Source organism: Myiozetetes cayanensis, unplaced genomic scaffold, assembly GCF_022539395.1.
Source record: "Myiozetetes cayanensis isolate MyiCay16 unplaced genomic scaffold, myiCay2020 scf2-11, whole genome shotgun sequence".
Lineage (NCBI taxonomy): Eukaryota > Metazoa > Chordata > Aves > Passeriformes > Tyrannidae > Myiozetetes > Myiozetetes cayanensis.
The window spans coordinates 93,079,967-93,098,898 of NW_026087411.1; the positions used below are offsets into that span (position 1 = coordinate 93,079,967).

The 18,932-nt window shown below is 35.4% G+C and overlaps 1 protein-coding gene across 3 annotated transcripts in view; it reads left to right on the top strand.

Annotated features, from left to right (window-relative positions):
• The window catches only part of CSMD1 (CUB and Sushi multiple domains 1), a 1,108,336-nt gene that overhangs the window by 692,071 nt on the left and 397,333 nt on the right, over positions 1 to 18,932 (top strand). For all 3 annotated transcript variants that reach the window (XR_007628921.1, XM_050315426.1, XM_050315427.1), the window contains exon 6: positions 2,561 to 2,673. Coding sequence is in view for 2 of the 3 variants with exons in the window: in XM_050315426.1 (XP_050171383.1) it covers positions 2,561 to 2,673 (113 nt within the window). In the remaining variant the exon portion in view is untranslated. The remainder of the gene's footprint in view (positions 1 to 2,560; positions 2,674 to 18,932) is intronic.

Sequence of the window (18,932 nt, forward strand, 5' to 3'; positions counted from 1 at the left end):
ACACATGAAGAGGAATTTTACACTGTATCCATAAATTTTTATATTTTCTATTACCAGAAACTCTGAAATTTTCCATAGGAAGTCTCACCTGCACATGATGAATGCCACAGAATGAAGTTCTTTTCATAGGGGCACCACCTTTGAGGTCCACATGTGGACCAGAGGATTCTAGTCTAACCCTCCCAGAATTTGTTGTAATTTCTGAATTTGGGTTCTATACTGAAGAGGTTTTGAAAACCTTACAGAAAAAAAATGCACCAGTGTGCCATACACAGGTTATTACTTGCTTCCAAAGCAGCCTTACATCTAAATTAACCACTGAGCTTTATTTCAATTTCTCACTTTCTGCAATTAAAGCACAAACAGTATGTCTTGTAAAGAACATATTCTTATCTAGAATTCGGTAGCATAGAGATCACACAGCTAAATTAGAACTCTGATAAAATAGGTTGCTTAAAATACTCTCTCTATGTCATGATCACATCATCATTATTGTTCATAATATAATGGGGAGATTTGAGACTATTTAGCTGTACCTTGCAGAGTTCACATAGATCTGAAAATATCTTGTGTATTTTGTGTCTGATTATTAGAAATGTAACTAAGGAAATATCTGCTCTGAACATGCTTTTATAATGATGTTCATTTACTCTTTTATTAATGTACCATATAATTCGTATTTCAATTTAATATCTCAGCCCAGAGTTTTGCCAGCTTTGAAATCCAGAGCTCTTGATAAGCTAGATAGAATGTTATTACATGTATATTTCATTTATAAAAGAAAACCAACCCCCAAAACAGTATTTGTAGGACATAAATTTGTGTATTTGGACAAATGAATTATCAGTTCAGTAATATGAATTTCAGTCTATATATAGAAAAGCTTTTAGATTTGGCATATATTTTGTCAATAGCTAGCAGGGACTAGCAAAGATATAGTTTTAGTTTTCCACATATGCTTTTTATTTTCTTTTTTTTTTAGTTGTTTAGTACTTTCTATGCGTATACTAAAATTCTAAGTAGATTTGAAACAGCAAATGCCAGTTGATAGTTAGTAATATTTAGAGTGTTGCTCTAAAATGATCTAAAGAGTATATGAAAGAGTAGATAAAGCATAAATAAAATTCTATTGGTGTGATATGTAGAAACATATAGAATTGAATGTTTTGGCCAACACCTTCAAGAACTATTGAATGCCATATATTGAATGGAGAGTATAAATCTTCCTTTTCTTTCAATCAAAGCTGGTTTTAACTAAGATTTGGGTGTCCCTTATGTTGTTAACAACTAGATAAAGAAAATGAGATTATAAGTAAGAATTAAATTTCTCTGATGCAGTTTGTATGTCCAAATGAAAAAAAGAAATCTGGGTAAGAATTTCTATATTTCAGTATGTCAATCTTGTTCCATTACAGAAAGAAAAGGGATTCAGCCATATCTCTAAATAGATTTCTCCAGCATCAGTATTTCTTAATATGATGAGTTTCCTAGTAATCTGGACAATTTAATGAAACTCTGGAATTTCATACTGCAAGGAAAAAAGGCATCTATGTCACTACATTAATTTCAGAGAGTGACTAAATCCCATTTCAGTTTGGCACTTTTTTAGCTTCAGTCATATGTACTGTGTCTACTCTTGTATTGGCAAATCTAAACTCACACATTTTATATTTTAGCTGAACATTTCTGATATTAATTGGTTTGAGGTTTTTTTCAGATAATCAACATTTTTGAAAAGGAGAAACTTAATTTTGTGTAGTCCTCCAGAGTCATTCAGGAAAAAAAAAAGCTAAATCTGAAACCTGTAGCATGGTCATGAAAAACAAAATCTGGTAAACTAAGACATTAATTAACACCATATCAGGGCACTCTGGTACCTACCCAAGTGTGTTCATATTAACAAATAGTGTGATGCAATTAATGACTTCGGAATGATCCAATATTTTCCAAAGGCCTGTTGCCTGTATTAGAAAAAATCCTTGTGTGCACTCTTCACAATACCATAGTTAGTGGAAATAGGTTAGCCTGCATTCAGTTGTGCTTAAACTTCTCTTTTTTCTTAAATGTGGGTAGGACTTAATGTATACAACATCAGTTCTAACAGGATAGTTTTGTATCAATAATTTACCACCCAAGCTTAACATAAACTAACATCTATAACTCTTATTTACCATTTCTCAGTACCTGAGATTTGGCATCCTGTAAGGTAACTCTCACAGCAGGGAGTCAGTGATGAGAATTTGTAATAATTAAAAATGTTTATTTTTCCTTAATATTTTGACACATGCCTGTATACGTGCACACACTCACAAGACTGCTTTTCCTCTTTAATTTATGAAAAAGTAGTTTGGAAATACAAGTTTTAATCATAAAATGGACAGGTGTAATGGGAAATAAACCCTGACATTTCTCACGGTATAATAGTAACTTAACTAATAATACATTGACATGAGATGACAGTGAATCACTTTGGTCAACATATTTGACTTTGTGGGGGTTTTTTCTAAGTAGTGTCCACATAATTTTTTTTAACCATTAATACTAGATTCTTTTTTTCCAGGTTGACTGGCATGAATCTACCTTCTCCTGTTATCAGCAGTAAGAACTGGTTACGACTCCATTTTACATCTGACAGCAATCACCGACGGAAGGGCTTTAATGCTCAGTTTCAAGGTAGGAAACCTATAAAAGTTCAGCAAAAAAATTCTTTACTTTTAAGCACCACTAAAGTGGGGTGGAATTTGAAAATTATGTTTAAATATCAGGCTTGTAGTAAACAGCTGACTCATAGTACTCCTGCTTTTACACTGAGTATCTCTTATCCTTGTGTGATCAGACATCTCTAGGGGTTTACTTTTGGAAGAAGTACGTATGCTTCACAATGCAGTTTGCTCTAAGTATATATTTGCTTGCTCATTTTTTCTATAATAAATTGCTTTGCATTCAGTCTGATCTTTGCTTTAAAAACATGCCTAGAATGCAAGTTGCAGAAAGTCAATTCACACAAAGTCATAATGCCATATAAATATTGTCTTCCTTCATTATTCAAAATCTAACTCTTATCTGGGAGCTACATTCATCATTTGGAAATTTGACTCAACTGTAATATAGAACAAATTGTATTTCAGGCTCTTGCATAGATTTCCATATAAAACTTTAGAGAAGACAAAAGGATGTCAGTGTTGCTGTCAATTTCTACTTATGTTCACCTAGATACTTTTTAAAATGCAATTTTTTTAAATGGCTTCTTTATTGATTTTTTTACTTCAAAAATCATTACTCAAGATGAAAGGCATGTTAATTATATTGAAAATAGAAGAGCTTCCTAATTTATCTGTGTTTTTAAATTCTGTGCTTATATAATCTGTTTCAACCTTTTGACCTCCCACACCATCATATAATTTATTACTTTAGACCTTTCTTTTTTTTTCCATGAAACTCTGGGACCTTTATCATTTTAGAAATGACAAATACACTGCAACAAATGTATGTTTCTGGTGACTATGACACACATATGCAACAAAAAAGCATTTAACATACACGGTTGCTTTAGCTTTAAAAATATTTGACTATTTTAGTAAAAAAAAAAAAATAGTGAAATTTCATTTCATTGTGTCAACTCAACACAAGTATGTAGTCTGTGATCTCTTGCACTTACAACTTATTTTTTCAAAGTTTACCAAGGATGCATATATGATACCACTATTGGTGACCACAAATTTAAATGCACAGCTTACGTTAACTCTGTGCCTTAAGCCTATTAACTGGAGATCACAAAAACAATGTGACTCATCTTGCTCATACATCAGAAAACGATGAATCAACAGAATAACAAGGGGAAGTTTGGTATAAAGTAACATACATGGGAAAATAGCTTTTGTTCTTTTTCAATATATCTTATCTCTAGACAAATACTTACCATGGAGTTAAAGCTTTTAGGAAATATCTGGGGAGACCATTATTTCAGATATATGTCTGCTGCTCTGCATAATACATCAGGTATTGGGTGAAAGTGTAAACTTCAATGATGTAGAATCTAGCTTGTGAATGACAAGTGAAAGTTTCTTATTGCAATTCAGATTCTTACAATTATGGAAATTTCCTTTCTGAAGTTAAATAATTCTTTTGAAATGCAGTTTTATAAAATTTATTGTAATAAATACAAAGATCTCTGAATTACATGAGCCACAGCCATTTTATGAGGCTCAATTGCAATTAAATTAATTCCCATGTTAGTGATATAAACATAAACTGTGTTAAAACCTAGGAGAAAGTGACAAATAGGATGAAAATTCAGAGTGGTATAAAAAGCTGATTAATCTAAGAGCTTCATTAAATCCTTTTCTATTACACAGCACTTGTATTATATGAGCATTTAAAAACTAAGCATTTATTTGGGATTTTCTTTTAAGCAGAACTAACAATATTTACAGCTAGACTAGTCTACTAGTACTACAAATTGCATAATAGCACAGATTGGAAGAGACTTCTGGGGTTTGCCTAGTCCAGTGACCTCCTCAAAGAAGGGTCACCTAAAGAAAGCTGCCCAGGACTGTGTCTGATGGATTTTGAATACCTTCAAGATTAGACACACTACAACCTCTCTGGGCAACCCATCCCAGTGTTTACCCTCACAGTAAAAAAGCTTTCACTTATTTGTAAGCGGAATTTCCTCTGTTTCAGTTTTTGCTTATTGCTTCATGTCTTGTCAGTGGATATCATCATGAACAGTCTATCTTCACCTTCTTTACACCATCTTATCTTCGCAGGTATTAATACACACCAATCAGATTCACTCCTACTTCCCCTAAGCCTTCTCTTCTCCAGGCTAAAATTTCCAGGCTCTCTCAGCCTCTCCCTCATGTTTTTGTTTTCAGAAACTTGTTTTTGCTAAAATTCAACAACTTTTACATATATTTCCATCTTCGGTGCTCTTCTTGATTTAATTCATTATTTGAGCTGATCATTGAAAAAACCCCACAAACAAACCACCAAAAGAACTCCTGTGACAGACATGACCTAGTTTTCTGGAAGAAAACCTATCAGTAAAGCGAATGCCTCAAACATCTGATTGCCTTCAGACACAATTCTTAAATTTGTCATCCAGGCAAATCCTGCAGTGTAGGCTCTATGACTCTGAGACGTCTGAGAGACATTTTCCTTATGGGCAACTATTTACAATAGTTTAAACGAACTGTTCCAGAATACACACATGTAGTTGGGATTGATATGTAGTTGGGATTGATATGTAGTTGAACTATCTTGTCTTTGAGATAGTTATAATAAAATACATAGACTCTTTTGAAGTAACCACTTAATACTCACTTTACTAATAGACAAGTCCCCATTACCAATCTGACCAAATCATAAGAATCTTTTTGATTGTTCTAATTTCCCAGAGATTCTAAATATTGGAAAACTGTCCTCAGGGCATTTAGGACTCTGCTTTCTAACGTTACTTAGACTTTCTAACGTTACTTAGACTGCTTTCTCCTTTTGCTTCTTTTTAGAAGCAACAGTCCTTTAAAGTCAGTCTGTGCTGTCTTTTTGTGATTGATTGCTTCATTCAGTCATGGTTTGTGGTGAAGGTGTATAATTCTGCTACACAAGAAGAGTAGTCTCTATTGTTTTGGGAAAGTAGAAGAATTTTTAATTTTGATTGCAGTCCTCAGATATTAAATTAAAGCAGCCTATTGTGCCTTACCAGATAGAAAATTATTGTATTTTTGAGACCTAATAACACATGATTTTTTTTTTTAATAGCTGTCAGATATAAATGTTATTAACAAAACAAAATCACAAGCTATTCCTCAAAAAGTGGTAGCTTGTCCTGCAGATTACATCATAAAGACTGTGGGGGGTTGACCTTAGCTGGATACCAGGTGCCCACCAAGTCACTCAATCATTTCCCCATCCCTGCAAGACAGGAAAGATTGAAAACGTATTGTGTTACTGTCACAGGCAAAACAGGTTTGACCCTCACTCATTATCACTCCTTTCTCCAACTGCAATTTATGCTGCACAGCAACTTTTCCCTTTCTTAAATATGTTATCCCATCACTGATCAGCCTTGGCCAGCAGCAGTCTGTTTGAGCTGGCTGGCATTGGCTCTATCCAACATGGGGAGAAGCTTCTAGCAGCTTCTCACAGAAGCCACTCCTGCAGCGATGCCACTACATGGTATGGTCACACAAGCACGAGTGACCAGCCTCAGGTTACATGGAACCAACTCCTACAATGACTTTATTCCTGTACTTTTAGTATGTGTTCTACCCCAAAGCACCTGAATCCATTCCTTTCCCTGATATTGCTATCCTTAAATGCTCCAAAATTAGCCTTGTGCAATCCCAAAATGCTCTTCCCTTGTACCCCACAATGAGCCCTGTATTACTGGGCAGACAACCCCCTTCAGCCTCTGAAGTGACTGGAGAGCTTCTAGTGTGAGCTGTCCCCCAGCCCTGTGGGCTGTATCTCATCAGGAACAGCCCTCGGGAGGCCAGGATAGAGGTTGGGTTCTGCATTGGAATTGGGGTTCCCCTACTTGCCCTGAACTCTCTGCATTTCTTCTGCTGTTGTGGAATGGGTCTGTCATGGTCCTGGCGGAGCCAGGGTAAGGTGGCTTTTGTCTCATCCGTCCACTGTCAGCTCCCTGTGCTCCTCTGTGGGTGCACAGGTGAGCTTTTAATTGGCTAACCTAACACATGTATCAACGTCACTGGCTTTTCAAATGCTAATCAATATTGGAGGCAGCAAAACACACCTCTGAACAATGATGGGATAAGAGACTTTTTTTTCTTTCCTGGTAAGAATTCAGATTATCAGAATTTTATACAGTTAGCATATAGATACCTTAATCACTCTTTTCAACTCTTATAAGATTTACATCATGTTATAATCAAGTTATCATAGCTATATTATAGCTGTAACTTGGCCTTTTCCAGTCAACCAAAACTAGTACTAACAAGCAGGCAATTTATTTTATTTTCTTTGTTTAGTCTTTGATCAGGCAAGCAGAATTATTATAATCTATTTCATTGTAATATTGGAACTACCAATTTGATTTAAAGCTATGTATAGTTAATTTGTTTGTTCGGCAAAATTTTCAGATCTTTCTAAGCTTGCATTTTTTGCAATATTTAGTGCCCTATTTTTAACATGGTCAGGAAAACCAGCTCACTAACAAGAAAAAAATTAAAGCAGTGTACTGGAATTGCACACTTGAATACATTAACTATATGTAGTTTTAAAACTATATGTATTTTTTAAATGCCTGGCAAGCTGAATGTGTAAATAAAAAAATGTAATCTAAAGGGTGTATCTAAATGGTGGGTGTTTGGATTTCCCCTTGAATCGTATTTATTGTCCCATCTTCCACTAGATTAGAGAAGAAGTTTAAAGAATTTTTTTAAAATCAATTGGGTATAGAGTGAAGGGTTTGTTGTTTTTCCTCACCCCACCTACCTTGTTGCTTTCTTTTGATTTTTTGTCTTTTAGTGTTGATTTCATCAATAAAAGTATTTATGTCCCAATTTCTCCATGTATCTGTGGATTTTTTTTCATAGTTTCAGAGTTCCTAGTCAGAAGGAAACATGTTTTTAAATGGCCCTGAAAATCACAAAAACAAATTACAGTGCTGTGACAAGATTTGCCTTGTCTGCTTCACGTCTCCCATACCAGCACCTTTGGTCTCATGGAAATCAACATTCCCAGTGAATACAATCTGATTCAGTTCTTGTTCTGCCTTGTTCCTTGGTAGCATTGTCACAGGGGGAAAAGATGTTACAATTCATTTAGTTATGAACTTCTTTTTCTTTTCCATTTCTCTACCCTCACCTGTGGTTCTTGCATATGCAGTGGGAGTAACAGAGTTATGATTTGTCTTATGCTGATGCTTCACAAATGAATGAATTCCCAAGACGTGAAGTATCATTAACAGGCTCACAAGGAGATGAAAACTTAGCACTTTCCAGAAACAAAGCTTATCAATGTACACAGGATGACTTAAAAGGTGTGATAATGAATCCTCTACTTTTGCATATTTACAGCACTATGCTTGCTTAGCTTTTGCTGATTTCCAGAACAGTAGGTTGTTTTAATATTTTTGGGTTTCTATTTAGGACGGAAAAAAACCACAATGCTTTTTTCTACACAGTTAAAACTAATCTGCTTAAGTAAAATATTTACTTCAAAATTCCTAGAAATAGAATAGAAAGTTTCCACAGGAAAACACGATTACTGGGTGTGTTTCACGTAACTCACTTGTAGAGTGTTTGAAATAAAGTATACTATTTTTGGCAAGCTTTCAGAGAGATTCAAAAAGGTACTAGCTATTTTGAAAATTATGTACCAGAAGTTATCTATCTGTTGTGTTTGACTAGCTTCAATAATTCAGGATTTAACAAACAGATAATCCTGAAGTCAAACAATGAATATAATAGAGGCTGCTGAAATAAACATGTGCTAATGGAAAACCAGGAGTGAAATAATGTAAAATCAACTTGCAATTGCTAGTTCTTTCAATGAATTTTCATAATTCACTGTTTGCATATAAATGTGTGTCTATCCTGCCTACATATTCATTAAAACCCTAGAAATTATGTTGAAAATAAGTGAAAAGAATTTGCAGTATTTCCTTGGTACTTTTAGTCAGGGATTTCATTTATAATTGTTATTTAGAGTAAATTTCAAAAAGAAAATTAGTAAAACCAATTGATAAAATCATAAATCCAGAAAAACCTATTATTTTCTACCTCTTAAGTGATACTGAATATATATTTTTCCTTTAAAATGGTACTGAGACAATAATTTGTATTTTGTTAATTTTATTATCAAGAGAATAAACCATCTTGATGTGCAAAAACCAACAAGGAGGTAATCCGTCATCTTGCTTGACCATTCTTTTCTGTGGTTAACACAAACACTGGTAAATATGTAGTCCTGTCTTCTCATTTGTATTAGTCTGGGTTGGTCTTTCTGTGTCCAGTAGTGATAGTTTCCCTCAACAGAGTAAAAAGTCTTTTGTTAGTTTTTGAAGCACCAAGTCACCCCTCGGTCTCCTAGATAAACTGAAGAGGATGAGTTCTTTAAATCTCTTATTGGAAGTAATTTTCACCACTTAATGCAGTTGGTGCTATTTGGAACTTTCAGTGACCCACGTATCTGATTTTAGCAATCTCAGGATCTACAGCTAAAACTACGTTTACCTTTTTCCCCCCATGTGTTTATTTCTGTCCTACTTCTATTTTTGCTTTTAAAAAGTCATGAAAACTTAGAAAATTAATTAGCTAAGTTATATTAAACTAAATTATATACCCTAGGGACACAAATAATTTTTCTTAACTCTATTTGTATGCCTGTGAAGGCTGCTGTAGGTAGACTATGCTTGTCTTTTGTTTTTCTTCCTTTTTTTTTTTGTTGTGTCACGTTTTATTTCTTACTCACTTTTATACTGCAAATGTTGATTTGCCCACATCCTGTAAGTACAATCATTTGTTTTGAGAGTCTTTTCCTTTTACTTGTTTACATTTAAGTAAGACTGTATTAAAATATTTTCCTTGAACTTTTGTTTAGTATAATTGGTTTAGATTGCAAACATTTATTCAGCTGTGTGGTGAAATCTGTACAAGCCTACAATGAGGTAAGTTATTGGAGAGTATTTGTTTATGAAGTTGGAAGGAATAAATCTTTTTTCTATTAAAAGTAAAATTGTTTTTGCCAAATCTTTGTACATGACTGTTGATAGTGAATAGCTCCCTCCCTCTGGAAGGGAACTATCATTCTGTAGTCTGATTTTAAGTCTGTCTCAAAATATCAGTCCTGTAATGTATCCTGCATTGATACCCGAAAATATAAAGTAACCAACACCATCAACCACTGGCCTGTATTTTCTCATCTCTAAAATTAGATTATTTGGTCAAAAAGGAGAATTTTAATCCAATAAAAACTATAGTAATGAAATCAATATTTGACATCTTATTGTCCCATGCATTCATATATATATTTGACATATATTCTGAGTTCAGTTCATCCTTGACTGGCTCTCTTCCATTTTTAAAACCTGGAAACCTTTTCTTTTCCAGTGTTGGCATTAGAAATTATCTTTGATTTTATTGTTAAAACTGATATCTCATAAAGGCAACATGCATTCTTAAGACAGATTGGTCATCTTGTCTGTTCTGTTGTCAAAAAAAATATCTATTTTTCTCAAAATTTTAAGAAAAGCCCAAAAGTTGACATAGAGTGACAAAAAGAAAAAATATTTATCTAAAGGAACTACACTTAATAAAAGTACAGAAGAATTGAACCCTATGATAAAGTTCTGTCCTCAAAAATTTCACTCCAAAGTTTAGGTAGAATTTCTCAGTGCCAAGAGAGTGAGACATTTGACAAAGACTGCATACAGACTTGTCTTAACACAAGGGCATTCTAGTAAAAAGCCTTATTATTATAAGTCACCGTATAGGAGCATATTATTATGAACCCTTGTGTACTGGGTTTGTGTGACCAGCTTTGGTAGTGGGGAGGCTACAGGGCTGGCTTCTGTGAGATGAGAAGCTGCCAGAAGCTTCCCCCATGTCCAGTAGAGTCAATGCCATCCAGCTCCAGGATAGACCCACAGCTGGGCAAGGCCAAACCCATCAGGAGCGATAGTAACACCTCTGTGATAACGTAGTTAAAAAAGAGAGAAAAAGTTATTGCACAGATGAAAATTGCAGCCAGAGAAGAGTGGAGTGAGAACATATCAACAACTCTGCAGACACCAAGGTCAGTGCGAAAGGAGGGGGAGAAGATACTCCAGGCACCAGAGCTGAGGTTACCCTGCAGGCCGTGGTGCAGATCCTGGTGATGCAGCTGTGCCCCTGCAGCCCATGGAGGTCAATGGGTGTACAGGGATTCCCCTGTAGCCCGTTGGGGAGACCCACACCAGAGTGGATGGATACCTGAAGGAGGCTGACCCTGTGGGAGGCTCATGATGGAGCAGAGATCTGCTGAACCATGGATATAGGCAGGACTTGTGGTCCTGTGGGGGACCTACACTGGAGCAACCTGTGCCTGAAGTACTGGCCCCCATGGAAGGTACCTATGGTGCAGCAGTTTGTGAAGAACTGTTGCCTGTGGACTCACATTGGAGAAGTTTATGAAGGACTGTCTCCTGTGGGAAGCACCCCATGGGTAACAGGAGAAGGACTCCTGTACCTAAGCAGCAGCAGAAATAAGCTGTGATGAACTGACCATAACCTGCATTCCTTGTCTCCCTGCACTGCCGGGGAGCAGGAGGTAGAACTTGAGAAGGAGAGAGGGTCGGGGGAAGGTGCTTTTAAGATTTATTTTACTTCTATTAGCCTGCTCTTTTGTTAGTAATAAATTCAACTAATATTCCAAATTAGAGTCTTTTTTGCCCATGATGGTAATTTGTGAGTGATGTCTCCCAGCCCTTATCTCAACCCATGAACTCTATGTTTTCTCTCTGTCCAGTTGCAGAGGGGAGTGATAGAGTGGCTTTGGTGGATATGTGGTGTCAAACCAGGGTCAACACACTACCCCTTGGTTTTTGGGCATTTTGCAAAGAAACAAAATTCAGTCTTCAGCTATTGTTTGTTATGGTGTTATCCTCCCTAGAACTGTCCAAAAGACTATAGTTGAAGTGACATTCAAACAAGGAGCTGAGTGGATCTCATTTTATGATTTATTTTTTAGAGACAGTTCCTACAAACTCTGTGTGTTCTGCTATGATATAGTCATAGAGAAAATTGTGTTGATATTATTTTCCAGAACTGTGGAGGATATCTGCAGACACTGAAGACTTGATGCCTGCTGAAGTGGTTTTATTACGATATATCATACATAGAAAGCACAAAGTAGCTAAGGCAGTTCATCAGGGCAAGGGGACAGCTAAGTGACGTAGAAAAGGTTAATGGAAAACAGATGGCTATGTTTCTTTTAAAACTTGCAGATCCTGTATCAGCTTATACACATAGAATGAGAAAGATTTGTGTAAAAATCTATTGTGACACCAATTTATCTTGAGGCTGTACCATTTATTCACTACTACTGCATGCAGAGATTTCCAGCACAGGGAGCAGGTGGAAGATCTGATAGTGATAGGCAGTACTTTGTTAAACTGATGGAACAAGGAAGCCAACTGATCATAAACTTACAGCTTTTACACCTAGCCATATAGCAGAAACATCTATCCCTACTGTGAAGCTCTCTGGAGTTATAATATGGATTAGTAGGGAGGATTTTGAAACCTGTTAGTAAGAGAAACAGTGGGATAGAGTATTAGACAGAATACTCTTCAGGCAAGGAATACAGAAACTGTGGAGGGTTGGACTATTCCAGTGTGTTGGTTTAAACTAGAGATCCTATAGAAAATTGTGATGCCTCAGCAAATGTCAAATGGGTAGCTGAGAAGAAAACTTGCAAGGATCCTCCTCGGTTATTGAATCTTGGACCTCGTTTTATAAAAAAAACCCCATATGATAACATTTCCTTCATAAACTGAAGTGAATATTAAGTTTGAGAATGATTGGGGTTTTTTTCCTTATTCCCACAACTACTAAACTTTTAGAAAGAATTCATGGTACAACCAGCCATTGTGAAACAGAAGAAAACCTAGAAATAGGTAACAATCTGTTTACTGGTCCCACAAGACTTTGAGTAATAAGAAAGAGATGTTTGATCTATAAGCAGAATGCAGATAAATTACTGATGCTGCCAAATAGGAAAATGTACATTATTTCTTTCAGAGTCAAAAAATGGTAGTACTCGCATAATTGTCCACAGAAAGGATTAGGCACTAGAGCAAAGCAAACGATGCACTTAATTGGACTCTTCAATCTGAATTAAGAAAATACTGTGTTTTGCAATAAGATTACTCAACCTGAAGAAAATCAGAGCAGTGAAATTAAACAAAAAGAAATTGATGAATCCTGCCCTGTAGTGAGATAAATTTGCTAATTTCCTTCACGAATAATCCTATGAATGTTATTGCAAGCACATCACTATTTCTTACTGAACTCTGCAAAATATTTAAAGCAAAGTGTCAGTCTTTTTAATAGATAGTTCTCATACATACAAACATAGTTAAGGTGACACAGAGCTTAAGGCTGGACAGGAAAGGTGCTTCTTGTGATCACCAGATACTGCTCAATATATGTTATTCCTCTTCACCTTCACATATCTGTACTTGGGAAAATTTTGCAGTGAAAGGCAGCCAAGAGCTGAACTCAGCAGAGCAGCAGCAGAGCAGCTTGAGGAAGTACCAGCAGATGATGTCAGAATATTTTAGCTTTGAGTGGTAGCCAGTATCTGAGGTCTTGGAGGTTATTTCATGCAGAACGAAAAATTGGCAAGATACTCATGTATTTGGGTAATTGGGAAAACATATTATGTCATCCAAGACACACACAAAGAGTGTTAGAGAAAATTTTAGGAACAAACAGGAAGTTGTTATAGAATTACATAAGATTATTGTCAAAGTATAACTATACTAGAACTAAAAGAGGGTAAATTAGATCAAACATAACACTATGTTAACCAAGTTTAGTATCTTATCTGGCTTTGATACGACTTGTGTACTGCACAACATTTACCTGCTTGCACACATGCAGTGAAATGTAGGTGCAATGAAATAATTCTGTATGCTAACAATCCAAAAAAACCCACCAAGGTATTAGCCACTTATTGTTTCTCAACCAAATGACTTTTTGGTATTGATTACTGTGATGAAATCATAGAAAATAGGTTTAAGAAACCTATCTTGATAGGCTAATACTATATCAAAGAGGAGGCAAACATATTTTGCTGTTGTTTTCAGACCTTCATTTAACATGATCTTAAAATGTATTGATGACTAATGTTCTACAGCTTCTCTGAGTAATTTATTCCAGGGCTTAATTACTCATACTGTTAAAAAGGGTTTTTTCTCATGTAAGCAAAATTTCCCCTTCTGTAAAGTTTGTAAGTTCTTGTTCTGGCTTAGCAGAGGTATCTTTCCACTTTGAGAGGTAGCAGAGGTATCTCCAGGTACCCAGAGGTATCCACTTAGCAGAGGTATCTTTCCACTTTTTGCAGAGGAACTGCAGAGGTATCTTTCCACTTTGCAGTTTCTGTTCTGTCTTTAAAGAGTGTCATAACACCTCAAAAACCCTCTCTAGATTAAACTATTTCTCAGTAATACCCTACAAATGAGCAATAAGTTGTGTCTTACAGTATCTTCATTTTATGTTCACTTCTCTGTGCTATTCTTCTTACTAACTTCTGTCCTGTCTTCCCTAAGCAAAATTACACAGCCAGAGAATACGACTGCAAATTCTTGGTGCTAAAGAATACATGCTATTTGCATTTGCACAGCTTTTGGCTCATTCATGATCAGTCAAACAAAAACAAAAAACCCCACCTTTTACTTGAAAGTCATAGCCACCCTGAAAATTATATGACAAATTCACACAGATTTTTGATATTATAATACAGATAATTTGAAATTAATCTTCAACAAGTTACAAGTTCTCTATAAAACCTTGCATGTCAGATAGTAGGAACACAATTTAAAACAAAACAAAAACTATAAAAAACCCTCTACTTTATAGTTGTAGAAGCTGGGTCTGAAAGGTGACTGCCTCCAATCTTCATATTCTGTGTAATTATTAGTCAATGACTAATTAATTGGCATCACAGAAGGAAAATAAGTTCTTCAAGAAAGTCAACAATCCAAGTGAATTTACCTTTTTTAGAGAAATTTCTTTGGATAATTTAAGATTTGGGGGTTTTAAAGTTAATTTTTCATTGCAATGGTAATTTATGGATACATAGGAAGAACATGTAACTGTTTATTATAGTTTTCTTTAAACTTGGGGGGGGTTATTAGTTTTAGGTGTGTTGGGTTTTTTTTTTTAATTTTTATTTAGGTATTTTCTTTGAGTTAGCACAAGCCTATGCAAAGTAAAGACAAATCTATTATACAGTTTTTCCTTATAGCCCAAACAGGCAACAGGCTCTGAGAAGACCAAATCTCTCCTATATATTAGAAGACACAGAGCTGCCAACAGGACCTCTCTCAGTGTACTTTGAAATACAACTTCAAATAAGAATTAGTTGCTTCATAAAATTCAAGAACATAATAACCCACAGTAAGAAGTATTTCCTAATATACAAATAGAATTCACAGAAAATTATTTTTCTTCCCTGAAAATTATACTTGAAAAACATGTATATAATTAAAAAAAGTTGTTACCTTGTAAGTTTCTCTTGTTTATAATTAGTGGCTAATTCAAAAGCACCTTCCTGTGTCAAATAAAAATTGTAAATATATTGAATTTTCTGGAGAATTTGTGTAGATTTTAGTTAGGCTGGCACAATTTTCAAGGTGAATGTAGAGTTTGTTAAAAAGCAAAATAAGTACTGACTTATCTTGTTCAAATCAAACAAAAACCCAGATGAACCATCATCTCCTAAACATCGTGTAGTGCTTGAATCATGTGAATGGACTCAAGAAGAATTAAAATTAAAGAATCATCAGAGATCAAGATCTAAACTACCAAGTTTAGTTTTGGGAAGATGTAGTTTCTGACAAGGTTAACAATTTGTATATAGGCCTTTTTGTTAATAGGCATAAATTATTTGGGTAGTGCTTCCAGAGCTGCTTATATACTCAAAGTTTGATCCTCTATTACTTTGTACAGTTATTTGCACCTGTGAAATACACATGTGCAGATAATATTGGAAAGACTAACTACTTCATCCTTTTATTTAATGATGTGTAATTGTACTTAAAAATTGTATTTAAAACTATCATGAAAAAGAAAACCTTCAGGTTTCATTTTCTTGAGCAATTTGGTGTATACCAGAGTTTAGAAGGAAAGTTTTCAAAGAAGCATCCTGGGAAACAAGACTGTGGAAGATAAACTTCATTTTAAAAGAAATTCATTGTTTTATTAATTTTAGGAAGCCATCCATGGTGTAATGAGCTGCTGTGTATAATATGGTTTTAAAATAGCAACAACAGTAGAGCAATTCTTTTGTGAGTTCCACTCTCTTAGAACTGAATGTAAGAATGTAAGAAGAATAAAATGGAGAAAAATTTCCTTTTGAATTATAGAGTGTCTCAGTTTAAATGAGACACAGGTGTTTTGCTGAGGATGAGTTCTGAGGAAGACCCAAACTCCTCCCTCTAAGCAATTGTAAATCTGAAATAAGGAGGCTCCAATTGAGGGGAAAAATGTGGAAAAGGAAAAAACAACAGCCCTTTATTAAAAGGGCTTATTATGTGTATTGGCAGAAGCAAAGAAAGAAAACAAGTAAAACAACCAAACAATACTCCTATACCCACAAATAATCCCCTTCAAAGCAAACAAATAAACAAACAAAGAACAAGGCAAACAGTTGAGTTTGCACCCTTTGGTGCAATTCTAACCAGAGTAACCAGGGGGTGCTGTTGGATCACTGGAGATGCAGAGCCTGCAGTGCTTTGTACCAGTCAGCAGGGGGCACTGTTGGATCACTGGTCATTGCCACATGGGGAGATACCCTCCAGGGTGTATTGGAGAAAACCGAAAATGTGTTTCCCTCCCCCCACTGAGAAAGGGGAGAGAGAGGAGGGAGAGAAAAATCCCAACAATAACAAGAAAAAAGAGTCCTCCCCAACAGAAACTCACTCTGTTCTGCTGGCCGAATCATGCAGTATAGTTTTTCCCTCTCCCTTTGATGTGCACAAGATTTGTTGCCAAGAAACAAACAAATGGAAACAGAGAAGGGGAAAACCTCCTGAAACAGTTCCTCTCTGATGGAAATCCAAGCAGAATCCACAGCTGACAGCCAGACTGAGAACAAAAACAACTCCGAGCTTGTTCCAGCTCCAGCAGCCAACCTGAACTCCTCCCCCCCATTTCCCAGGAGATGAGAAGAAAAAAAGTAAAAGACAAAATTCTGAGGGCCATCAGCTGGGAATGTGGCCTTACCAGCAACTTCTTTTGTGTTACTTAACTGCCCATTCAACATTCCCTCCACACAGTGGGCAGGGGAGAAGGGAAAAAATTCCTGCTTACATTTTAAGAACCAACGAAACCATGGCAGAGAGTTAGGAATGTAGGGAAAGCATAGTATACTAGTGTACCTTATGAATCCAGAAAATAGAGCTGACACTACCAACTACTGTTTTAATTTTCAAAAATAAGAATATTTTTGAAAAATAAGAACATTTTAAGGTGCACTTGAGGTGCATTATTTCTAAAAATTCGCACTAGGGGCATAAGATTTTTACAAATAGTTTTTATATTTCCAGTTTTCTAAGACAAACAAAGAAAAAGATGTCTATGTGTATTTGAGTGTTAAATTAAGGATGATCTCGTTCATCTTTAATGAAAATATGCTGATTAACAGATTTTTTAAATACATAAGACATCAGAGTTCATTTTGAAAATGAGCAATGCTCCTCTAAATCTTTCTGTGGCTGAGTTTATTTTAGCTATGGCAAAAGTCTAAGGAATACCGCCAGTGCTTTCCAGTAGGCTGATAAGATTGTCTTGGACTTCCAGTACTCAGCTCTGCCCTCCTCCCTGAATGAGTAACTCCTCACCAAAAGGCCCTTGCAGTTATGATTAACAGAAAAGGTTAATTCAGAAAGCTTAACTGAATGTTTAAATGAAGACAGCAGAAAGCTATGCAAATTTTCAAAAGTAATCACTTAAAAGGTGGAAAGTGCTGTTCATTTCTGACATTATTAATGTAAACCCATTCCTGCTTTTCTGCTCCTAAATGGCAAATCATCTTTGAAATCAGGAGAACCCTTTTTAATGAATGAGAAATGAGGAGCTAAAAGATAAATGTCTCAGAAAATGTATTCAAATGGTATTTAAATGGTTATAAAAATGCAATTTAGAGTATTTCCTGTATTTACAGAAGGGGTCAATCTGTTTCACTGAAACCATGATGTGCAGTGGTCTCTGTTTTTTCTCAGAGGTTGAACAGTTTTTATTTGAAATACTATGCTTACTTAATACCTTTTAAAACTACAAAAAAATACTGTATAAGTTACATATGAAAACTTACACACATGCATAATAGAGGCAAAATTTTGGTATTTATATATGAAACTAACCTCACGGATCCATATATCTCTCAGATACCTACATTTGGCTGTTAAATTTCTCCAGGCATAAAGGATCATTCTACCTAATATTACCATCTAAAATGTAGCTTGAGTGAGCAGTATGTGTTTCTGTTATATTTTATGGAGAGGAAAAGGCATCTGTGTAGGTGGATTCATTGTATCTAAGAAATGGATTAATATCTCCCTTGAGTTAGGTATATCTCTTCATAAAACATACATTTTAGATGACTGATCTTAAGTATTGTGAATCCCCTATCTAATGTTCTTTCAGTGAGATGTAGAATGCCTTTTGTTTGACATATGAAAAAAAAATCCAAGGATAGAAACTGCAGGACTTGTTTCAATGTGTGAAAGTCAAAATGTTTTCACATGTCAGGTCAGAACCTCTTGTTTCAACTTGTGTTCTCTGTGCTTCAGTACAGCTGGTAGGTATAATTTTTCCTTATTCACAAGGGTGTGCTTCAAATACGTCTAAAAAATACTTTTAAGAGTGAACTGTTACAAGGAATTTGAGTGATGATTGTCATTTTTACCATAAAATATGGTCACAGGACAAAGAAAAGGAGAGTATGAAAAGGAGAGTATATCTCTTCTCTGCCTACTGCATAATAACTCAATGGGTTTACCACTCATTCATGAATGTGCGGGTTTTGAATCCTCCAAGAACTGCTCACATGTTTTACATTACACATATATTTAAAAATTGAGAAATTAATGCTGGTGGAGGGACCACAACTGCAGACATTATCCCAAATATTCACTACAAGGGTTGTGTTGTCCATTTTCCATTAAATATGGAATAATTTTAATGGACTGATTACGC